The sequence below is a fragment of the Lampris incognitus genome, chromosome 2 (assembly GCF_029633865.1).
Source record: "Lampris incognitus isolate fLamInc1 chromosome 2, fLamInc1.hap2, whole genome shotgun sequence".
Taxonomy (NCBI): Eukaryota; Metazoa; Chordata; class Actinopteri; order Lampriformes; family Lampridae; genus Lampris; species Lampris incognitus.
The window spans coordinates 40,070,162-40,095,640 of NC_079212.1; the positions used below are offsets into that span (position 1 = coordinate 40,070,162).

At 45.2% G+C, this 25,479-nt stretch overlaps 1 protein-coding gene and 1 long non-coding RNA gene across 2 annotated transcripts; one reads left to right on the plus strand and one right to left on the minus strand.

The window, feature by feature from the left end:
• Positions 1 to 6,418: 6,418 nt before the first annotated feature.
• On the minus strand, positions 6,419 to 9,572 carry LOC130107605 (uncharacterized). The gene is made up of 3 exons (XR_008809819.1): positions 9,304 to 9,572; positions 8,516 to 8,610; positions 6,419 to 8,382 (listed from the first exon to the last, which is right to left on the minus strand). It is a non-coding gene; the product is annotated as an uncharacterized LOC130107605 (long non-coding RNA).
• A 1,722-nt stretch (positions 9,573 to 11,294) lies between these two features.
• LOC130129994 (tumor necrosis factor receptor superfamily member 14-like) lies at positions 11,295 to 23,344 on the plus strand. Its single transcript, XM_056299718.1, has 5 exons — positions 11,295 to 11,409; positions 21,417 to 21,542; positions 21,683 to 21,841; positions 21,993 to 22,077; positions 22,811 to 23,344. The coding sequence occupies exons 1-5, from the start codon at positions 11,295 to 11,297 to the stop codon at positions 22,956 to 22,958; spliced, it is 633 nt and encodes a 210-aa protein (XP_056155693.1). The 3' UTR covers positions 22,959 to 23,344.
• Positions 23,345 to 25,479: the final 2,135 nt, after the last annotated feature.

Sequence of the window (25,479 nt, forward strand, 5' to 3'; positions counted from 1 at the left end):
CCACTGACGTTGTTACGTACATCACGTGACTTTGTTGTGGCGCTACGGAAAGCCGTAAGGGACATTAGCAAATCAAATATTACTAGCAAATATTACACCACACACGCCCGTATTAAACAGCACCAGGAGAGGAGGAAACTGCCACCACGTTTGTCTAATGCACACCATAACTGGATATTAACATCCCTCGAACTGCGGGGTCAAGACAACGTGAGGCAAGCCTGCTGCTGGCTGCTCACGGCTATATTTAAGGGGACGCCAGGATAATTAAACCTCACCTGTTGTCATTCGGGATGATTGTGAGGCGTGGCTGGACCCGGAAGAAGGGGCGAGAGCTCTGCTCATCACACTTGGAAAACACTTTTGCTCCATGGAGAGGGGAGAAAGCGGAGGTGATGAGTGGCAGGGGATATTTATTTTTTTTGATGGTGATATTGTTCATACCCCGGAAGTCAATGCACGGTCTCAAAGTCCCATCTTTTTTTCCCCACAAAAAAGAATCCAGCACCCACCGGGGAGGACGAAGGCCTGATACCTGCAGCCAGGGAATCCTGGATGTACGTCTCCATGCCTGTTGTTCTGGGCGAGAGAGATTGTACAACCGGCTGCTGGGAAGGGGAGCTCCTGGCTGAAGGTCGATGGCACAGTCATAGGGCCGGTGGGGACGTAATGACAGGGCCTGATGTTTGCTGAACACAGGAGCAAAGTCGTGATAAACTGCGGGTACCGAAGACATGTCTGGTGGCTCTGAAACAGGTGAAGGAACAAACAAGGCAGGAGCAAGGGCAGAACGAAGACAGTTAGCATGACAGGATGAACTCCAAGATATTACCTTTCCAGCAGCCCAGTCTATGGAGAACCAACCAGGGATGACCGAGGACAAGAGGAGAACCAGGGCAGTCAAAGACATGGAAACTAATCATCTCCCGATGATTACCAGAGACACGAAGGCTGACTGGCTCTGTTCTCTCGGTTACACGGGCGAGGAGTTGTCCGTTGAGGGCTCTGGCAGTGAGGGGTCTTTCCAGTGGAATGCTCTCCATTGCCAATTGGGTCACAACATTTCGGTCCAAAAAACTCTCATCGGCCCCTGAGTCAACAAAAGCCGATAGTAGGAGCGTCTGATTCAGCCAAGAGAGGGTGGCATCTAGTGGAATTCTTGGGGAAGAGGAATCAGAGGTCTGGCCCAACAATATCTCTCCCACTACTGTTGAGCCCCCCCTTCTGCTGGGCGTAAGGGACAGGTGGAGAGGAAATGGCCAGTCTGACCACAATACAGACCGCTCCAGGTGCTTAACCGGCGTTGCCTTTCCTCTGGGGTGAGATTAGCTCGGCCTAACTGCATAGGCTCGGACTCTGGAAGAGACCGACGGTGGAGAAGGACGAGGTAGGGTGTTAGCAGAGGCTATCTTACCCGTTCTCTCCTTCCGACGCTCCCTAAGGCGGTTGTCCACCTCGATAGCTAGGTCAATAAGCCGATCGAGTCCGTCAGGCTCTTCCCGGGATGCCAACTCGTCCTTTATGGTGTCACAGAGTGTTATGGAAAGCTTCCTGGAGCGCCTCCTCATTCCAGCCACTCTCAGCTGCAAGGCAGCGGAATTCAACTGCTAATTCAGCCACTGAGCGAGAGCGCTGACGAAGGGAAAGCATTCTCTTGGCGGCCTGTTTACCTCGAACCGGGTGGTCAAAGATTTTCCCCATCTCCTCCTAAAAGTTGGGAGTATGAGGAACAGATCGGGGACTGTTTTTCCCAAACTGCCGTAGCCCAGCTGTGTGCCGGACTACGGAGGTAGCCAATCAGGTAGGAAATCCTAGCTCTGTCAGTGGAATAGGTACGGGGCTGTTGGTCAAAAACTAATGAACATTGAATTAAAAAGTCTCTACGGGTTCCCAAATTGCCATCATATGGCTCTGGAGGTGGCACATATGGTTCGCGTGGTGGGGGAGAGGGGCTGCGGACCAACTGGGCAGGCAGGACTGGTTGGGAGGGGTTCAGGGCGGAGAGTTGTTGCTGCAGGCTAGCCAGGGCCTGGGCCATCTCCGTAACCTGTGAGGACAACGTTTGCAAAACCTGATTATGTTATGCAAGCAGAATACCCTGGCTGGCGATGGCTTGATGAAGGGGATCTGTGTCTGCTGAGTCCATCTTTGGCCAGATCGTACCGTTACGGGACACTCAGGCGCAGACACAAAACTTGCTTCCCAAAGGAGCATATCAGTCAATCAGCAGATTCAAAAACAGATTTGCGAGCAAGGGCTGGATGCAGTACACTGACGGATCAGAGGCTACGATTTGGCAGGGTGGAAGTGGCAGTGCTGGTCTTTTATAGCAGGTTGGCTTGATTATGGAATGAGTTGCAGCTGGTGAGGCCCTGCTCACCTATCTCCACTCACACACAAACAGAGAGAGAGAGAGAGAGAGAGAGAGAGAGAGAGAGAGAGAGAGAGAGAGAGAGAGAGAGAGAGACTGACACTCGGGGAGTGGCTCAGGTTAAGTAGCTTTTGAGGTTGAGGGTGTGAAAGGAGAGACAGATGTAACAATTGGATTTGTTTTTGCAAAATTTAGCTAGGTTAAACTGCTTCTTTATCATTGAGTCATGGCTTACCCCTGATGACCTCTCCCCTCTTATTGAAGCCACTCCTTCAGGCTACTCTCATTTTCATCAACCCAGTTTACATGTGCAAGGTGGTGGGGTTGCCTTAATTCACAAAAATGCCATCAAGTGCTCTATTATTTCTATACGCCCTTTTTCATCTTTTGAATTTTTAGCTTTTGTGATAGATGGCACCCTGCCAGTCTTCTCCTTACTAGCATACAGACCCCCAAAGCCCAATAGAAAGAAAGACAGTAAATTTGTCATTGTAAGCAAGCATATGAAATTCATCCTCTGCTTTAACCCATCCTATGGTATAGGAGCAGTGGGCAGCTGTAGTGCAGCACCCAGGGACCAACTCCAGTTCTTCTTTCCATTGCCTTGGTCAGGGGCACAGACAGTATTAACCCTAGCATACACTGTTTTGGTGGTGGGAGGAAACTAGAGCACCCGGCAGAAACCCATGCAGACATGGGGAGAACATGCAAACTCCACACAAAAAGGGTCTGGGACAGCCTGGGGTTTGAACCCAGGACCTGCTTGCTGGGAGGCAATAGTGCTGATCACTGGGCCATCATGCTGCCCACCAAGTTTGAATATTGATTTTATCAGTGAATTCTCTGATCTTCTTTCCCACATTGTTCCAAAATAGGACAACTTTCTCATTCTTGGATATTTCAACATCCACATTTGCTGTCCCTCCAAAGCCATGTCTTGTGATTTTATAAATTTTCTTGAATCTGTGGAGTCATGTGATGTGGTTGACAAGAATGGCTGTGCCCGTCCGTGCACATAACACTGGACAATGAAGATTTTGCTTCCTGAACACTTTTGGGTTTATTTTATGGATCTTGGGCTGCTGATCATGGAAATCACCCTAAAATTTTCCTATCACACAGTTTTGTAGCTATAACCTATGTTTTGTGATTTCCCATTATATTTTAAGTTTACTAGTATATTGCCCACAAAGCAAGCTGTTTTGGTCAGTCCAAGCATACCTGGGCATGCACTCAGTGTAGGTGCTATGCAAATGTTGTCTTTGGCATGCCTGGGCATGCTTAGTCAGGTTAGATGCTGGCAGACAGGCTGTAAAAGCTGCTCACATGTACAGATGCTGCTTGGATGCATGTTGATGCACATGTTCTTCAGGCAATAACATAGTGAGTATACTTACCAATAAGATCTATTGTCTTCAGGAAGATCTTATACAGCAGAAATGTCTCATCAATGTTCCAACAGCTGTAATACATTCTGTTACGAATGTGGTAACCAAGAGAAACCCTGGGCTCCTCACATTTGTTGTACAACATGTGAAGTCAACCTGACAGCTTGGCTCAGATGTACTCGGAGGTCAGTGCCATTTACAGTCCCAATGATATGGCGAGAACAGTAGGATCACACGACGGACTGTTACTTCCGTCTAACCAATGTTTCTGGCTTTCTTTATATATATACACTACCGTTCAAAAGTTTGGGATCACATTGAAATGTCCATATTTTTGAAGGAAAAGCACTGTACTTTTCAATGAAGATAACTTTAAACTAGTCTTAACTTTAAAGAAATACACTCTATACATTGCTAATGTGGTAAATGACTATTCTAGCTGCAAATGTCTGGTTTTTGGTGCAATATCTACATAGGTGTATAGAGGCCCATTTCAAGCAACTATCACTCCAGTGTTCTAATGGTACAATGTGTTTGCTCATTGGCTCAGAAGGCTAATTGATGATTAGAAAACCCTTGTGCAATCATGTTCACACATCTGAAAACAGTTTAGCTCGTTACAGAAGCTACAAAACTGACCTTCCTTTGGGCAGGTTGAGTTTCTGGAGCATCACACTTGTGGGGTCAATTAAACGCTCAAAATGGCCAGAAAAAGAGAACTTTCATCTGAAACTCGACAGTCTATTCTTGTTCTTAGAAATGAAGGCTATTCCATGCGAGAAATTGCTAAGAAATTGAAGATTTCCTACACCGGTGTGTACTACTCCCTTCAGAGGACAGCACAAACAGGCTCTAACCAGAGTAGAAAAAGAAGTGGGAGGCCGCGTTGCACAACTGAGCAAGAAGATAAGTACATTAGAGTCTCTAGTTTGAGAAACAGACGCCTCACAGGTCCCCAACTGGCATCTTCATTAAATAGTACCCGCAAAACACCAGTGTCAACATCTACAGTGAAGAGGCGGCTGCGGGATTCTGGGCTTCAGGGCAGAGTGGCAAAGAAAAAGCCATATCTGAGACTGACCAATAAAAGAAAAAGATTAAGATGGGCAAAAGAACACAGACATTGGACAGAGGAAGACTGGAAAAAAGTGTTGTGGACGGATGAATCCAAGTTTGAGGTGTTTGGATCACAAAGAAGAACGTTTGTGAGACGCAGAACAAATGAAAAGATGCTGGAAGAATGCCTGACGCCATCTGTTAAGCATGGTGGAGGTAATGTGATGGTCTGGGGTTGCTTTGGTGCTGGTAAGGTGGGAGATTTGTACAGGGTAAAAGGGATTCTGAATAAGGAAGGCTATCACTCCATTTTGCAACGCCATGCCATACCCAGTGGACAGCGCTTGATTGGAGCCAATTTCATCCTACAACAGGACAATGACCCTAAACACACCTCCAAATTGTGCAAGAACTATTTAGAGCAGAAGCAGCCAGCTGGTATTCTATCGGTAATGGAGTGGCCAGCGCAGTCACCAGATCTGAACCCCATTGAGCTGTTGTGGGAGCAGCTTGACCGTATGGTACGCAAGAAGTGCCCATCCAACCAATCCAACTTGTGGGAGCTGCTTCTGGAAGCGTGGGGTGCAATTTCTCCAGATTACCTCAACAAATTAACAGCTAGAATGCCAAAGGTCTGCAATGCTGTAATTGCTGCAAATGGAGGATTCTTTGACGAAAGCAAAGTTTGATGTAAAAAAAATCTTATTTCAAATACAAATCATTATTTCTAACCTTGTCAATGTCTTGACTCTATTTTCTATTCATTTCACAACATATGGTGGTGAATAAGTGTGACTTTTCATGGAAAACACAAAATTGTTTGGGTGATCCCAAACTTTTGAACGGTAGTGTATATATCCATTATCTTAACCGCTTATCCTGCTCTCAGGGTCACGGGGATGCTGGAACCTATTCCAGCCTATCATATTGCTTCTTTGCAATAAATCTTATATCAGGCACCTGATTGTCAGTACCTGGGGTACCAGAAGCTCAAATCAAGAGTCAATAGCAACAGCAAAATAAGCTGTTTGGCATTGGCAGAGAAGATTTGGCAAATTTGGCAAATACTCAGCTCTGCTGCTCATCCTACAAATGCATGTTCCTTACAAATGTGGCACCAGTTAAAAGGGAAATAAACATGCTTTCCAACGGTATAAGATTTTTGCCAAGAAGCATTGTTACAACAAAGAAATAATATACCAAACACAAATTTCCTTACTTTTTGTGCTAAGTATATATATAAAGAAAGAGTGTATGTTTTTATGTTTGCTTAAAACTCCAAAAATACTCATTGTAGAACAAAAAGAAAGGTATCTTTAGAATCAGCACTTTCCAATGATTGCACAAGTCGAAAAAATATGTCAAAACCCAAGTAAAACATTTGACTTATTTGCAAAAGAGGCGTTACGATGCTTTGTGGCGACTTCCGGCAAATCCTTCCAGTGGTCAAGGGAGGCACTACACCTAACATTGTCAATGCTAGCCTGAAGGCACGCAACGTGGATTACCCTGAGGCGCTTGAGCACTGAGCGATTAATATACACACTGGCAAAGAAGCTTGATGAATGGATTGAAAATTATGACATTTGATAATTTTCTTTCATAAGATTCGTTTATTCAACATTCCTTTATCACATGTATCATATCATAAATTATCCTATATTTCATCATCGATGATATCGTAAAGATCAAATCGTGTTGGTTGTTTTGGTGAGAACATTTTCCCAGGGCAATGCTGGGTACCTCTGCTAGTCTTTACTAAATATAACAAATCTATTGAATACCCCAATCTGCTTTCAGCCATGAGATCAGTGCCACATGATAACAGTTTGCCAGGACCAAAGCCACCACAGACATGGAGCCTAGAAGAGGCAGATGAAGATGCCACCACGCATGAACCAGATGTGGAAAACGTCACTGATCTAGAAGTTGAACCCTGGTTATCCCCATCTGATAACACAGCCAGAATTAAATGATCTGCTTGGAGACTTACATTTGTCACAAGGTAAAGCAGAACTCCTTGGTTCAACATTGCAAGTATGGGGTTTGCTGTCACCAGGTACAAAAATGTCTATCTTTCAGAACCATCAAGTACATTTGACAAACTTCTTTACAGAGGTTGACAACCTCTGTTTCTGCACTGACATTGATGGATTGTTCATGGCTTTGGGTTGTGTGCATGACCCACAACAATGGCTTCTTTTTATAGATTTGTCAATGTTAAGGCTGAAAGTTGTCCTGTTACACAATGGCAATGTCCACCCTTCAGTACCCATTGACTATGTAGTACACATGAAAGAAACCTACAATAACATGGAACTGTTGTTGAAACACATACAGTACAACAATTATGACATGAACATCTGTGGTGATCTAAAAGTATTGGCACTGCTACTAGGAATGCAGCTCGGATATACAAATACTGTTGATTCCTATGTGAATGGGATAGCCATACTAAAGAGTCACATTACATTAAAAAGAACTGGCTGCTCCATAAGCATTTTGTTCCAGGGCAGAAAAGTGTGGCGCATAAACCACTTGTTGACCCAACAAAGATATTTCTGCCTCCTCTTCTTAAAAAAATCTGAGATTGGTAAGCGCACCACACAATCACCATGTCATCCAAGACGTTAACTTGTGAAACAGTAATAACAGAATGCAAAATTTTGAAACTCTTCCATCTGCTTATAACTCTCTCTACGTGTCTTCTCACACGAGACAGTTGTCTTGACGAATCTACTTCAGAAGCAGGTAACTGACGCTTTCCTTTAGTGAAACTTGGTATACGCAAGGTGGCACCATATGCAGCAAGCTCATACCTGATCAAAAATCCCCTGTCTGCTAAGACTTCATCTTTTGGTTCTAATAGGTGCAAAAACCTTGATTCAACTGTTATTTGCTTATCTGACACTCCCACCCCAGCCTGGGGACAGGAATGAAACTGCCCCTGCAGGTGTTACTCCCACCAGGTACTTAACTGTGTTATTATGTTTGTAATTGGACCAGGTTTGAGCTCTACCGGTCAAGTTAGTAGGTCTCACCACGAAAATCTCTGTACAGTCACACCGGCATCTCTTGAAATGTTGCCTGAAACTCTTTGGCATATTTTTAAGGACAGCACTCCTAGTCGGCCACTTGATAAGAGATTTCAATACATTTGCCATTACAGGCAACCAGGATCTTAGAATGTTTGATATTGTGCCTTCTGAAACTTTGAACCTATATGCTATATCTCTGTTACTGAGCCCCAATCTCAGTTTCACAAGGACCAATAATAAATTATCTTCCAGCATGAGACCTACAGTACACTTCTGCACACTATCTTTTATTTTTGTCATTAACCAAATGAAAACGACTGAAGTTAGCCCAGTGAGAACCCGAAAGTGTGCAGCATTGTTTCTGACCATGGAGAATGAGAAGCGTGATTTCTGGAGCTCCTCTTTGAGTTTGTTAGTCTTTTCTCAAGTTGCCATATTCAGTACTGAGGTGGTCATACTTTTGACTGAGACTGTTGTATGCTTCTTGTGGGATCATAGCCTCAGCTTCTTCTTCCTTTTCCTTTGCAGCCTTAGAAAATACAGGGCAAAACAGAGACAAAACGTAGACTATTAGTGAAGATGCCCGCACACGGGAATTACACAGCCTACGGTAGTATTCACAGCCACAATTAGAAACCTCAATTTGACTTAGCTAACGTTACCTCTCCCAATTTCTCCGCAGGCCTGCCACACTGTCATCCATAGGAAAACACAGAGGGGATGAAGTCTGGGCTGTGTTTATCCAAAGAGGCCTCTCCTACAAAATAAGATGCAACTGAAGCTTGCTATCAGAGTGTCACCCTAATTACAATAAGTTACTGGTAGCTTAAGCTAACGCAAAGAGAGTCCCAACTTTCTGATTGTTAGGCGGGCATGACAAACCTTTAGACTGTTAATTGATATTAAATATAATCCGAGTGTATTTGTATTACTCTGTATGTAACCAATGTATGTCACCAATGTATGTAACCAGAACAGAGGGTGAAGAAGACACATTCATGTAGACAAATATATTGCAGGTCTCCCACAAGAATGTGGGTAGGGGAGGGGGTTGCCCTCCCCAGGGGCCTTGGGAGAGACACCGTGTCTGGTACGGGGAGGACCCCCTGCTAAACTCAGTAGGGTAGAACAGGATGAGCACTTCTTAAAGCTCAACCACCAAAAGGTTCCATTGATAGGATAATTAAGACCAGAGGTGTCGTAAAGGAGAAGCAGGGGGGTCTATATAACCCATCAGGACACACAAAGAAGTCAGACACACACACAACGGATTGGCAGAGTGTGTCTCCAGATCTGTACTCAATAAAACCATTTTAATCTCCTAAAACGTAGTGGCTGTTTTCTTCACATCAACGGACCCGGAGACGAGGAACACGAATGTTTAACCTCTACAAGACACATAGCCATACCTACAACAGACAAAAGTATAGTTTAACGTTACATTACTTACCTGATATGAAGTGCGCGCTACAAACACGAGCATTTTGAATGCCGTCCTCAGTCCAGTCCTTCCGTCTTATCGCGTTTAACCACAGTTGTCGCCGATCTTTTGGACTGGGAGCGGCCGCTGGTGTGCGATAAAACTTGGAGTTTAGTTTATTACCTCTTCGATTCCGGCACCTAAAAACACAGCACGAACACACGTCCGCTAACGTTAGCTAGATGACGTACGCTTGCCTGAGGACGTGAGTCGTATTTCAGGTTGCCGCTTCTGGCTTGGTTTCGCCTCCAGTTGACGCCCTGACGTCATCATTACGTAGCCTCTAAAAGGGTCTATATAATTGGCTGACACGACGCCTCATTTGCATACATTGGCCTTAAAGCGGGACGCTCGCTGTATGACTTTAACAACAGACGTGATATCGTCTCCTGTCGGTTTCCCCTGAGACCACTGTAAGCGTAACTGTAGAGCAACCACAAAGTATTGCAAAAGGCATGTGTAAAAAGAGATTGCTCAAACAATGAAACTGGCGTGTTTTTTTTACACAATGATACATTTTTTTGATAGATTTGCTGCTGTTTGATTTGAGGTATTGATGTGATCAAATTCATGTGCTGTTACCTATCCGGCTTCGCCGCCTCGAGCCGTAGGTGGAAGTCTCTGGTGTCTCGCGAGCCTATTTAGCTTAGCCTGGCAAGGCTCAGTTTGCAACAGTACTGACACCAAATGATTTTGGATAGGTGGATGGGTAAACTATGCCATTGTTATTATTAGCTTAGATCAGGGACGTTAAATATTTTTGTAGGCTTCCGTCCAGCACAGACGCCGAAGTCCTAAGGGAAGCGTTACTACTTGTGTACGGTGGCATGACTTAGAAGTCTGATTGCCTCTACTTAACAAGGTTTGACGTTTGGCCAGGTTTTATATCAACTCACTGTGGATTTTACATATAAGGGGGGAAACCAAAATGTTATTGTTTTTTACAATTTATTTTTTCTTTGAGGATATTAAAAAAATTCCCCACGGGTTTTGACGTTGTAAACAGATGGCGATGGAGGCGAGCTACAATTACAAAGAGAACGTGGGAGCCACGTTACGTTTCCACCCATCCGTTATCCGAGCCGCTCGTCCCGATTGGGGTCGCGGGACGCCGTAGCATACCCCAGCTGTCACTGGGTTTTATATATTGTAGCGAACCCAGGGGGGACAACGCAACCACAGAAACTGCCGCGGCCGGGAAGCGAACCCGTATCGCCCGCACCGCAGGAGGCATCGCTAACCGCTCGACCAAAAGCTCAGACCCGCGAACCAGCGGCCAGCGTGTCTACTTATCCATGCACGTTACAATATCTTTACGAGGTTGGTTCATATATGTTTCGCAGTTTGTATTTGTGTAAATTAGCTTGCATGAATTGAGACGAACAAGTGATTTCACTGAATAGGTTAATTAATAGTAACTGTTAAAAGTCAGCTAATAGTGATTTGATTTCATTCACGTTGATGTAAGCTTGATATTTTGTGAAAGGCAACACTTGCTGTCAGAAAGGGTATTTCGGTGGTCGTCGCTTTAAGAACGATGCGGGGGAAATGACGTTGTTGTTGTTGTTGTTGCTGTTTTGAACGTCCTGGCCGTAGAGCTTACACCGCGCAGTAGTTTGCTGATTAGGATAACTAAACTTTGATTACTCCTGTAAGCAGATCCTACACGTTATGGAATAACAATACTTGGGTCCCCCCCCCCTTCTGACGTCGGGCGCTGAAGAAGTGTTTCCTCATCTCCAAAAAAAAAACGTCGTTTCCCTCTGTTACGTTAGTACGTGTACTGATCGGTAAGTGTAACTGCTACTGGCACGATTTATGTGCTGTGTGTGCTTATACGTTGTGTGCGTTACGCTTACCGATACACAACATATAAGCACACGCCACACGAGTGAGTATCACTTTGTGTTATACTCGGTCGTGGGGCGGTGGTCTGTTTCGCTGCAGGCCAGTCTAACGTTATGCGTGCTGGGTCAGTTGCAGGACACTGGTCTGCGTTTGCTGTAATCGCAGCAGCCTGTAGACCTGAAGAATACGAGACAAACGACGGGCTGTGCTGCCCCATGTGTAAAGAAGGTACGTGGGAGAAACGGACACCGGTTAAAATGTTGGATTTCTAGCCGAAGCAAGTGAAAGTGTTTCGTAGTTGGCTAAACGTAACCAAAAATGTCTTGAAATCGCGTTAAACACTATAAAAAGTATGGTGACACTTTTATTGGCTTGCCTGCACATATCACTAGTTATTTAAGGGCGGACCCGAGGCCCTCCTGGCAATAGCTGCTGCTACTATCACGTTCAGCTGCTTCCGCTAGTGGTGCCTCAGACCAGTGTTAGTTCATTTAAATGATATAGTCAGGGTTCGAATTATAAACTCAGCTTCGTCGGGGGTCTCCAAAACAGGGCAAAAAAAAAAAACAACAACATACGCATGCGCTCAAGTCATGCCCACACAGCGACGGGACTTTTTTTTTATTATAGTGTATGACTGGATAAGCACTGTCACGAGCACCGTGTCAAGGAAATCGAATGTTTAGCCTAATGCCCTAGAACCAGCTACTAGGCCTACTACTAAACTGTAGTGGAGGACGTTGAGTATTTTTTTTTACCAAACTTTGGTATATTTGACCTAACACAAAACAATGTTATTGTAGCACACTTGATAAGAATGACACTTACAAGGGCTGGTGTTTTTGTTGTTTTACTCCATCTGTCAAATAGACATTACAGAGGACACGTTTTCAAAGCATGGCTCACTATACGAACGGCCACACTCATCTGCAATTTATACACAATAAGAGCACCAAATATATTCTTCCATAAATTCACATTAGTCTAGCCTACCGCGAGCAAAGCTAAACAGTATATAACGCCACGGAACATGGGGGGATCAAAATAGCAACACACATAGGCCTACCTTCATATTTACACAGTGTGGAGACACCAAACATAGCAAAGGGACAGACTAATCACACCTACAGACAATGTCAAAGCCAAGCTACAGAACAATGGGTTCAGACCGCGGGAGCTATGGCTACGCCAACGTTAGCAACTCGCTAGCAACCTAGCTAACGTTAGCCAGTGATATGACGTTATCAAAACAAATATGAAAGTCCCTTCGTGGGTATTTCTAATAGGCATCCATATCCCACCTACACATCATATTTAATCACCATCCTAATTCCATATGTCTAACTAGTCTGCTTACCTGTCAAATAGACATTACAGAGGACACGTTTTCAAAGCATGGCTCACTATACGAACGGCCACACTCATCTGACGACTCTATGTCCCAGAGTGCACGGCGAGAGCCAGCACTACGTCACACAGGCTAGAAGCAATTAACCTGCAGTGCCCTCCTGTGGCGAGAACCGGCTATCACAACAACACAGCAGACAATTCTCCTCTTTACTATTAGTGAGTGGTCAATGAAGGTAAGTATATAAAATAAAAAATAGATGGGGGGCTACTAAATCCCAAGTACCCCACACTCTCCCCTCAAAAAGATAATGGCGTCCCGACATAACAAATCTACCAGTCCACATTGCATAACTTTTCATTGAAAAGATAGGTTATTACTAAGCAGGAGTCAATCTGGATACTGTACTGTAATCAGTCATAACATATAACACACATCTCCTATTAATGGTATATGTTTGCAGTAAATAATGTGCACTTGAATCCACTGCTTCGTCCGTCTTGAGGCCGGGGAGCTATAGTATCTGACTAAAAGCAAATAACTTTGTAATAGTAATATCCCTGGTGGTAACAGGTGTGTTCTAAAACCCCAATGCTACAGTAACTCTGTGTCTGGTGATCACAGGACAACTAAAATCACATAGCTATAACAATTGTAACATGTCAAAAGTTTTTTTTTTGTTTTTTTTGTTTTTTTTTTTTCATTTATTTATTTATACTGAGTTGTCTGATTTGCTTATCTACCAGACACACTAGGCTGCCCTAGTCTGTGATAAGTAAACACTGGTGTAGGTTTTCTATTTCTCAAAGGATATGCTTTTTCTCTGGCAGGCTGCACAGCTTCCCCTGGAGGAGGCTGCAAGGCATCTTCTGGTGGAGGCTGCAAGGCATCTTCCAGGCTCTTGTCGTCATCGGGCTCATCCTCTTCTTCAGCTCCAGATGTCTCGCCATTCTCTGACACTGTCCCATTGTCCTCTATTGTTGCAGGCTGCTCCGCAAAATCCTCTTCATCTTGACCGTCTCTTTCCTCCGGATAGAACTCCAAGGCATCTGGGCTCAGCTGACTCTGGATCCGCTCACTGGCTCTGACTGTTGGTCGTCCCACGATGCATCTCCAGTTATCCTCATCATCTGAGTCACTGTCCTGTTCCTGGTTCCACTGCATTTGTCTGTCTGTCTTCTTTCTCTCCCGTCTAGGTTTCACAGGTAAGTCCTCTTCTCTTGGTTCCACCGGCAGGAAGTCGCATGGCAGAAGAAGGTTCCTATGCATGATTCTGGTTCGTCCTTTTCCATTCTCCGGCTTCAGCTCATACACAGGGCTGTCGGCGTGCTTCCTCTGTGTTACTACATGCACCTGGTCCTCCCAGAATGGTCTTAATTTCCCCGGTCCTCCTTTCTCGTTCAGGTTGCGGATGAGAACTCTGCATCCGGCATACAGCTCTGTCCCGTGGGCCTTTTTGTCGTATAGTGTTTTGTTTCTGGCCCCCTCCTTCCGTGCTGTCTCTGATGCTAGGCGATAGGCGTCATTCATGCGGGCCTTCCACTTCTCTGCATATTCTTGAGGGGATAGTGCCTGGTCCTTTGCTCTAAGGCCAAACATCAGGTCAATGGGAAGTCTTGGATTTCTGCCGAACAACAGATAGTAAGGTGCAAATCCGGTCGCTTCATTTCGGGTGCAGTTGTATGCATGTATCACCTTTGGGAGTGACGCTTTCCAATCCGTTTTCGCAACCGCTGGCAGGTTTCTCAGCATCGCCAGAACCGTTCTGTTGAAACGCTCGACCTGACCATTTCCTTGCGGGTGATACGGTGTTGTGTGAGAACCCCTGACTCCACTGTACTCCTGCAGCTTGGCGAAGAGCTTATTGTCAAACTCCTTCCCTTGGTCATGGTGCAGCGTCGCCGGGAAACCAAATCTCAGCACAAAGTCCCCGAATACCTTCTCTGCGGCGGTCTTGGCAGCTTTGTTTCTGCATGCATAGGCTTGAACAAAACGGGTAAAGTGGTCCATAACCACCAGTATATACTCGTACCCTCCCTTACACTTCTCTAAGTGTAAGAAGTCAATAGAGACCATCTCAAATGGGTGTGTGGTCACGATGTTGGTGAGAGGGGCTCTGGTTGGTTTGTTGGGGCGCTTGGTCTTCAGGCAGCTACACACCTGTGTGATGTAATGTTCCACATCTTTCTGCATGTGAGGCCAATAGAAACGGTCCCTCAACAGGTGCAACACCCTCTCCACGCCTAGATGGCCCAGGTCTCTGTGCAGTTCTTTATATACCAGCTCATGGAACTTTTTCGGCAGGACTAGCTGAGTTCGGGTAGCTGTTTTCCGGCGCAGGATGCCATCATCATCAAGGCACAGCCGATGCTTCTCTCTCATGAGTGTCGCAGCACCCCTGCTCGCACACTGTGTTTTTCCCCGAGGCCACTGATTGGAGGTTATGTACTTCAGCACCTCTCCAATGACAGCATCCTCCCTCTGGGCGTCTCTCACCGTCTGACTGGGTATCTCTGCCACAGGTGATGTATGTTCCTTCTCAAACTCGGCTAGTGCTGTGGCTATGGTTACCGGACACATCCAAGGCTCAGCTCTCTCCAGCTGTACTGACAGCGCCTGGGTCACACTGTTCATGACCTCGGGGTGTACTTCTTGTGAACAGGTCTGCATGTACTGCTCCATCGGCATGCGTGAGAGGCCATCTGCGTCCCCATTGGCTCGTCCAGGCCGGTACTTGATAGAGAACTGGAAATCGGCTAACTCTGCTACCCACCTGTGGGTGGTCGCATTCAGTTTGGCTGTCGTGAGCACATAGGTGAGGGGATTATTGTCTGTGTAGACAGTGAATGATGGAGCGTGGTAGAGGTAATCTCTAAATCTCTCACATATGGCCCATTTCATCGCGAGGAACTCCAACTTCCCTGAGTGGAGATGGTAGTTCTTCTCAGGAGTTGTCAGTGTCCTAGACCCGTACGCGATGACTGCCAGCCCACCCTGTGACTGTCTTTGATACAATACTGCCCCGAGGCCCTCTCGTGACGCGTCGCAGTGAAGGATAAAGGGCTGTTCAAAGTCTGGGTAGCCCAACACTGGTGGCTGGATGAGGAATTCAATCAACTGACAGAGGACCTGTTGGTGTTCAGCTGTCCACTTAACTGGGTGAGAGGAGGGCAGATGGTCTCGGGAGCCCTTCCTCCCCTTGTCCTTTCTCTTTTGTTTGAGCTTCCCCGCTGCTGTCTTCTCTGGGGTGAGGAGGTCATAGAGAGGCCTTGCGATTCGGGAGAAGTTAGGTATGTAGGGCCGGTAATACGAGATGAATCCCAGCATCTTCCTGAGCTCTCCGATGGTCGTAGGTTCTCTCTCCTTCAGTGCCTGGACCGGGGCCACATCAGCGGGGTCCATTGTGTATCCATCCTTGGTCACAAGCCTTCCCAGGAACCTTACTTGGTTTTTGAAGAGTTCACATTTTCTTGCCGTCAGCTTGATTCCATGGCTTCTGTAGCGGTGCAGTACTCTTCTCAGGTGCTGGAGGTGTTCGTCGAATGTGGTTGAGTGGACCAGGTTGTCATCTAAATACGGCTGACAAATGTTGTCCCTCAGCCCAATCAAACATTCCTCCATGGACCTCTGGAACTCTGCTGGTGCTGAGGACAGTCCGAAGGGAATTCTCACCCATTCATATAATCCCCACGGGGTGATGAATGCAGTCAGTGGACGGCTGGACTCCTCAAGAAACCCCTGGTGATATGCCTTCCCCTGATCCAAGACAGAAAACCAGGCACTCCCCTTCAGGCTGTCGAGCATATCCTGGATGCGTGGTATTGGATGGCGGTCTGGGATGGACCTCTTGTTCAACTCACGGTAGTCACAGCAGAGGCGGAGGCTCCCATCCTTTTTCCGCACACACACGATTGGGCTTGAGTAGGGTGATTTTGACTTAGTTATCCAGCCTCTGTTCAGTAAATCCTCGAGGTATTCCTTCACTTCTTTATGAAGAGGCTTTGGGACTGATGTGTATGTCCGCTTCACCGGTGTGGTGTCACTCAGGCGGATCTTGAGCTGGAGTGATGGAATAGTCCCCACATCATGGTCATCGCGTGCGAACACACTACTCTCCTCCCGCAGTAGCTCTCTCACCTGCAGTTGTTGTTCAGGTGTCAGGTGGTTCAGAGGGACAGGCGGGTCCCATAGATCTTCCTCCTGGTGTTCCGTCTTGGCATCACCTGGCCCTTTCAGCTTTGTTGTGTCTCTAATCACAGGTCTTCGTTCTGTACCTGTTGTGGAGGTCCCTGGGATGACTGGGTTCACTGTACTAGTCCCATCCACATCCAACGGCTTCACGGCGGCAGGGTAGATGGCTCTAGTTCTTTGGGTCTGCCCCAGGGGAGTCCGTGGCGGCAGTGTGATGTCATGAGCTGTGACGTTAGTCACTGGGACAGCGATGCGTGACCAGGTTCCCTTCTGTAAACATACAATGTTTTCATCCACCTTCAGGCCCTCTGGCCACTTTGGGTTCACATTAGGCTCAAAGAGGACGTTCTGGTCTGCTTGGAGGGGCCCTGCTCTAACACCACACTTAACAATCTTTGTCTGGCCCGCCGGAATAGTCATGCTTTCTCGGCCCACTTTAACCATTCCCTCACCTTCCATATCATCTTGGCTGTTTATCAGCTTCACGAGGACTTCAGCCTTCTTGTAGTCAACCGCGAACGCAATGCTTAGTGCCTTTGTGATTACACTTGATGGCTGTCCAGCTCCAGACTCTAACAGGTGTTCAATTACATTGTAACCGATGATCGGTTCTTCTGCGGTGCCCTGGTGTGTGGTTACTAGTATTGGCACAGTGAGTTCCATTGGTGGAGTCTGAGTGGTGCTATTCGGTGCTAACTGGACAGTCACTTCCACCCATCCAGAGAAAGGAATGGTTGTCTGGTTTGCTGCTTTACCAGTCAGGGTGCCAGGGCCAAGGATCTCTTCTGTGCTTCTCACCTTGGTGTGTGGGAGATGTTTTCTCCTCCATTCTTCACTGATTAGGCAGACCTGCGACCCGGTATCCCACAATGCCTGTGTGGCTACACCATCAATGTAACAGTTTATCATGTATTTCTTTCCAATTAGGTTCAGCAGCTGTGACTGGCGTTTTGAGGAGATATGACTCACTGTGGGTGCTTGCTGTTCCCGCCCTGCCTCGTCTCGCTGTCGGGCAGACACTCTGGCTTCTAGTAGCTGAATACTGTTGTCGATGAGCTTGCTGGTGACAGTACAGCTAGACGTGTCTACCTGCTCCGATTTTTCAGGCCTCTGAGCTCTACACCCTCTTGAAAGATGGCCACTCTGTCCGCATTTGAAACAGTGGTTGCACTGGTCGCCCCTTTCACTGTCTTGACAGGCTTTGCATCCGCGCTTCCTCACAGGCTGCTGCTGACGAGAAGGTCTTTGGCCAGAGGAGTGGTTCATGGCTTTTCTCATCTGTTCCATTTCTCCTTTCAGCTGTTGGATTATCTCGTAGAACGCAGACTCCTTTTGGTTCCCTGCCTGTGTCTTAAGGGCTTTCACACTCGCGGATGTTGATGGCGACGACTCCTGACCCCCGACCACTGCAGCTTCCGCTCCTCGATACTGATGTGCCTCAGCTCGCACTTCCCGCACTCTGGTTTCCTTACTGTGGGAGCTCTTCTTGAATTTCCGCTGTCTCTCTGACTCGAAACTTGCGGCCTCTATCATCTTAACAATGAGAACATCATCAGTAGTTGCTTGATCATCGAGATAGCTCTTGAGCTGATATTTTACCTGGTCACTCACTAGCCCAGTTCCCACAGCTCTTAGGAACTTCTTCTGTATCAGTTCAGGGCTGTATTGTTCATCAGAGCCAGGCTCTCTCGCTGCTGCTAAGAGTCTCTCTTTACATGCTATGGCTCGGAACAGGAAGTTCTGTGGTGACTCCTGACTGTCCTGTGTGATGTTGATTAGTCGGTGATATAGGTCCACAGAGCTATCCTCTTTGAAATGGCCGTTCAGAATGGTCCTCAGCTGAGGGAGGGTGAGTTCGGTTTTGATCTCTAACAAGTCACGGAGAGTCAGCCCAGGGCTGATGGCTCGGATTACAGCCTCTATTATCTCCAACTCGCTGTGGCCTTTTCTCACCCCCATATCAATCTGATGCGTAAGATTTATATAAGACAACTTGTCTATCTGCCCCCGTTCTCCTATTTGGCCATTTATCTTAAAGTCTCTGCGTATGGTCACTTCAGGGGGTTGGATTACTGACGGGATTGGGTTTGAAGGTTGACTAGGTCTACTGGGTTCTTTAAGACTTAGTTTCTCACTGAGGCGTGATATCTCTTCCTCAAGCGCTTTTGTGGATGCAGTAAAGCTGGACTGTAAGGCCTGATATTGTTCATGTAAGCTTGCCAATTCAGCAGCATCCTTGTTAGTACTGTCTGCACCTGCACCAGTATGTGACTCCGCCCCTCTCTGTTTCATTTCACTAGAGAGGTCCACTAGTCTGGACAGAAACTGACGTGCTACCTCTTCATCCTCCTTCTCAATTGCTTCATCCACAGTTTCACTAATAAGTCTGATCAGCGCATGCCTCTTTGTCTGGTTTTCAGTGGGGACTTTAGCAATAACACACACCTCTTTTAACTGGTCCAGCCCTAACTGCAGGAGGGTCTCACTCAGCCTGTCTTGCAGTTGCTCAAGCTCCAGTTCCATTGTTGGTCACGTGTTCTCACTCCGCTCCCCACTTCTTCTCCTGACAATGGTGGCAATGGCGCTGATCCCGGGTTTCGGCACCAATATTTGTAGCACACTTGATAAGAATGACACTTACAAGGGCTGGTGTTTTTGTTGTTTTACTCCATCTGTCAAATAGACATTACAGAGGACACGTTTTCAAAGCATGGCTCACTATACGAACGGCCACACTCATCTGCAATTTATACACAATAAGAGCACCAAATATATTCTTCCATAAATTCACATTAGTCTAGCCTACCGCGAGCAAAGCTAAACAGTATATAACGCCACGGAACATGGGGGGATCAAAATAGCAACACACATAGGCCTACCTTCATATTTACACAGTGTGGAGACACCAAACATAGCAAAGGGACAGACTAATCACACCTACAGACAATGTCAAAGCCAAGCTACAGAACAATGGGTTCAGACCGCGGGAGCTATGGCTACGCCAACGTTAGCAACTCGCTAGCAACCTAGCTAACGTTAGCCAGTGATATGACGTTATCAAAACAAATATGAAAGTCCCTTCGTGGGTATTTCTAATAGGCATCCATATCCCACCTACACATCATATTTAATCACCATCCTAATTCCATATGTCTAACTAGTCTGCTTACCTGTCAAATAGACATTACAGAGGACACGTTTTCAAAGCATGGCTCACTATACGAACGGCCACACTCATCTGACGACTCTATGTCCCAGAGTGCACGGCGAGAGCCAGCACTACGTCACACAGGCTAGAAGCAATTAACCTGCAGTGCCCTCCTGTGGCGAGAACCGGCTATCACAACAACACAGCAGACAATTCTCCTCTTTACTATTAGTGAGTGGTCAATGAAGGTAAGTATATAAAATAAAAAATAGATGGGGGGCTACTAAATCCCAAGTACCCCACATTATATAGGCCTATTATATATAAAATATATAACAATATTTTACCCAAAACAAAACAAAAAACAGTTGCCATGTTAAAATCAAGGGCAATTAGTTGCTTACTTCGAGAGTCGAGATCACTAACACTGACTCACACACGTAAATGGAATGCATGGCACAGCGGCCAGTGCCAATATTGCATTTTGCATTAAGTCCAGCAGGCTTGCAGTGAGCTGTCTTTTTGGTGGCCGAGGAGGAGGCATGGTGAAAAATATTGCACATCACCTGATGTGACTAGCTAAGACAATATTAAGACAACATTAATAACTTTCCATCTCCGCACCTTGGCGCCCTTGTCAACGTTTCAAGCATAACGAGTCTCCCAAAACCAAGGTTGCTTTAGGCTACCCTACAGCGCCCCACGGTGTCTCGGTGGTGAAGTGCAGCCAAATGTCCTATTCACGGACGAATAATGATGCGTAATTCTTTACGAAAACGTATTTATTTAAAACAATTTATTTCACTAACATAAAGAGTCCTAATAACATTGAAAGATGTTATTTGTGATCAAATAATGTTTTTTAAAATATTTTGTTAGAGACTCCCACAGATCTAGAGTTTTACAGCTTTCAAGGGAGCTAATGCCGCCTTCATGGGAGCTCAGCTCCCATTGGCTCCCACGTAATTCGAACCCAGGATATAGTGCCATGAGGGGTGGGGCCCCAAGTCACATGACAGTCAGGCTTGATAAGATCAGCTTTCAGTGACCTGAGCTTGTTTCCAAAAGTTGCGTTTTTCCACAGGGCTGTCTGCATTTAATGTAACTACAGTACAGTAACAAAGGAGCTCAAAAACGACTTGAATCAGATTTCCTATTCTGCTACATCCAAAATGCTCATTTACATGAATTTGACACATTTAGTCTTGTTGTTCTCTCGACTGCACAACCACATAAGCTCCATCCATCCATTATGTGAACCGCTTATCCTGCTCTTTTTATTATTAAGAATATATTCCAAATAATCTGAACAATGCCCCCCTCCAAAGAAATCTATAGCCCCTCTTATGCTGCCTCAATTTAAATCTTTATATTTTCTGCTTGTCACTGCTGACAAGAATTGCCCCCCCCTTGAATAGAAATGGAAAATGACAAATAAAATGTATAGAGGTTTTCCTTAAATTCATAGATGGAGATTTAATTAATTAATTAATTTGGTATATAACTGATAATTACACTGTGTTAAGTGTAGTGTGATGTTGCAAACAGGCTCTGTTGTCAGAGGACACTGCACTGAGGAGTCAGGCACAAGGTGTACGCCTTGTGGAGTGGGTACCTTCATGAACACAGCAAATGGTCTGTCAATGCGCCACACCTGTAAAACCTGTGATGCAGGTAATAAAAAAGGCCTTACTTTTTTACATTGATTGAACTTTGCTGAACACCAATTAATTTCCCATTAAACCATCAGCGTTTAGTTACTTGAATGATAAATGCTGATGTTTAGACATTGTTAACCTGTGCCTGATCTGTAGGTCAGGGTCTGTTTACCCAACATGAGTGTAATTCAACGAGCAACACGGTCTGTGGTGTTTTAGACGGATACTACTGCACACATGACACGTCTCAATCAGAGTGTACCATTGCAGTGAAGCATACTCGCTGTTCACCTGGCCAGAGGACCAAAACACCTGGTAAAATAAGTCAGAATTACACCGTTTTCACAATGACGCTATAAGTGATTGACATAAAAGTCTGATGAATGATGTTAATGTTATTTAAACGTTGTGGATGTGTGGGTTCTTGTGCAATGAATGTCAGTCTCCTGTCGTTCCTCTGTCATAGGAACCAAGAAAACTGACACAGTTTGTGAAGACTGTGAGCCGGGCCATTTTTCACAGCATGGTATGAACTGCACTGCTTGGACAAAGTAGGTTAGATATTTTCTTTTTTCATAGTGTGCAAACACATATTTCAGTCACTTCAAATACATTTAAAACCACTGCGCAAAATATAGAAACAGGAAAGATTTTGTTTTGTGAGGGTCTTTGATTCGGACATAAGTTAGACTGAAAGAACGTGTCTTTTGTACTAAGTTCACCTGCATCTGCATCACACCCATAGATCTTAGCAAAACATGCCTTCTGATGCACCCGAGTACAAATAAATGTTTTCCATTGTCAGCAAGTTATTATTTTGGTGGTCCAACCTTGGGGGTCGTCCTGGGTCGTCATCTGTGTGGAGTTTGTATGTTTTGCCCGTGTCTGCATGACTTCCCACCGGGTGCTCCGGTTTCCTCCCATAGTCCAAAGACATGTAGGTCAGGTGAATCGGCCGTACTAAATTGTCCCTAGGTGTGAATGTGTGTGTGTGTGTATGTTGGCCCTGTGATGGACTGGCGGCCTGACCAGGGTGTCTCCCCGCCTGCTGCCCAATGACTGCTGGGATAGGCTCCAGCGTCCTGGGACCTGAATTCGGATGAGCGGCTTGGATAATAGATGGATTTTATTAACTGTAAAAAGTTAAGATTAAATCTCTGTTGGCTAAAAGCTTCAAGTGTCTTTTTATGAACATCACATTTCTTATGCTTAATGTGTCGTTTTTCTCGTGGAGTCATTGTTAAAGAGTTACTTAAGTCTTGTTATATTTTGCTTATTCAACAGATGTCCTGATGGACAAGAGGGAAGTCAAACACAAGATGCTGTTTGCAGAAACTATACATACCTAATATTGTTAGTTTTGCCTTTGCTTTTAATATGTATCATTTCTCACATATTGTATATGCTCAAAAAGAGAACATCTAAAAGCTAGCTCTTGTATTTTCTTTGCATTTTATACCATTACTATTATTTCAACTTTTGTCTTTCCTTTTAATGTCTGTCACTGCTCTGTTTTTTTTAACTCAAAAAGAATGAAAATCTAAAACCCAGCGCTTGTATTTTGTAATAAAAGGAAAAACAAGCTCCCATGTTCATTAAAGTGACAGAAATCCATTGCACAGACTGAGGGGCAGAGAGGTGGAGGGATAATAACTTTATTTATAAAGCACTTTTTTTTAAAACAACATGACAAAGTGCTTTACAAAGAAATAAAACCAGACAAGGCAAAAATAAGCGCAAGACCGAAAAAGTAATTGTAAAAATAAAAACAGTATGAATAAATAAAAATGAATATCAAACATTTGTAAAAGCGTTGACAAAAAGAAAAGTTTTAAGATGAGATTTAAAAGAAGCTAGAGACTTGGTTTGTCTTAGTTCAGCAGGAAGAGTGTTCCATAGCGTTGAGGCTCTAACACGGGGGTGGGCAAGCTTACCCAGAAAGGGCCAGTGTGGGTGAAGGTTTTTGGTCCAACCAAGCAATTAACCACCTGTGTCTCCTAATCCAGTTCCTCAGCAAAGACGCTACTGGTTGATTAGTGGGATCAGGTGTGTAACTGCTTGGATGGAACAAAAGCCTTCACCCACGCTGGCCCTTTCTGGATAAGATTGCCCACCCCTACCCTAACAGCAAAAGCCCCATCACCCTTTGTAACAAACCCAGACCCGGGAATAACCCGCAGGGCTCCATCTGCAGGTGTTGATGGTGGAGAGGGCACATAGCAGGTCAATAAATTGGAAATGTATGTAGGAGTCAAATTAAGTCAATTATCTTTGTATAGCCCATTATCAAAAATTACACATTTGCCCCAGTGGGCTTTATAGCATCATCTTGTCCGGCTTAGACCCTCACATCAGATAAGGGACAACTCCCTAAAAACCCTTTAAAAGGGAGGAAAAAATAGGAAAAAAACCTCAGGGAGAGCAACAGATGAGGGCTCTCTCTCTCCCAAAACGGGCAGACGTGCAATGGATAAATTGTGTTTACACAATTTACAGAATACAACATTGAAGGAGGATCACGAAATTATAATGGACTTATAAAATAGATGAAGAATACGATGCGGAGGATGTCAAGCCATGGCCAGACGCCACCCTAACAGCCTAGGACCTTGAGCCACACGACCACCATCACCATGTAGACCTGACAGCAGGACAGACCATACAGGGGAGACTCATCACACCATTCACATACGCGGGTGAAGAGACAAGAAAAGACAATCACACATCTGAGTGAGAGAAGGATATAACACTGAAACAGGATAACAAAATTATATGGATTTATAAGATATATAAAAAGAAATGTGATGAGGGGGATGCCAAGCAGTGTCCAGCTGGCGACCACCATCACCATGGAGACCTGGGAGGAGGACAGCCTGCACGCGCACACAAGGGAGACTCGCATCACACTATTCACATACAAAGAAAATAAAGAAGACATTCAGAGAGAGAGAAAAGACACGTGAGAAAAGAGAACAGTTTGCACTGCTCAATCTATATGCTATAACCTCGTTGGCAGAACAGTGATTGGTAAATTCCTTGAGACAGAAACCGACCCGCCATGCAGTGTAGGTTGTGAAATACTCAATTTAAAGGCAACTAAGTGTAGGCTACAGTGAAAAAGACGAGTTTTAAGTTTGGATTTAAAGGACTCTAACAGAGTCTGATTGTCTAATGGCAGCAGGCAGGTTGTTCCACAAGAACGGGGCCCGATAGGAAAAGGCCCTGCAGCAGCTGACTTCTTTTTAACTTTGGGTACACACAGGATTTTGAGAGTGGAGCGCTCGAGATGGAATGTACGGTTTAAGGAGATCAGACAGGTAGGATGGGGCCAGCCCATTTAGGATTTTATAAGTCAGCAGAAGCGCCTTGTATTCTGATCTAACATGGATAGGAAGCCAATGAAGGGAGGCAAGAATTGGTGTAAGTTATATAGTCAGATTTTCTAGCTTTATTTTCTAGGCAAAAAACAAACTTTAATAGGAATTAATGAGGCCCCGCCTCCAACGCTGCAGTTCTTTAAACAGGGAAACGATGTGATGACGATAACGTTGAAGTAAACAATGCTGTTCCCGTTAAAGAATCATCTTAACTTTTAAGAATGGCATTTTGTAACTTTCCCTGTGTTATTATGTTAATACGCATGTTGCTCAGTAAGTGTAACACGGCTGTTTAACTCGTGTGGTGGTCTGTTTGGCAGCAGACCAACGAGTCTAACGTTACGCTGGGTTTGTTGGAGGACATTGGTCTGTTTGACGTAACCGCAACAGACTGTAGACCTGAAGAATATGATAATAATGATAATAATAATAACAATATGGTGAACCATATTATGTATGCAGATGACCTTGTCATTCTTAATCCCTGTAGCGCTGGTCTCCAGCAGCTCCTTGATATATGTTGTGTGTATGGTGTGGAGCACGATATCAAATACAATGCTAGTAGGAGTGTTGTCA

Bases quoted from the DNA above. Each gene is read 5' to 3' on its own strand.
- LOC130129994 (XM_056299718.1), top strand. From the start codon at position 11,295: ATGCGTGCTGGGTCAGTTGCAGGACACTGGTCTGCGTTTGCTGTAATC. The intron at 21,543-21,682 runs GTAATAAAAAAG...CCTGATCTGTAG, and splicing joins CTGTAAAACCTGTGATGCAG to GTCAGGGTCTGTTTACCCAA. The intron at 21,842-21,992 runs GTAAAATAAGTC...CCTCTGTCATAG, and splicing joins CCAGAGGACCAAAACACCTG to GAACCAAGAAAACTGACACA.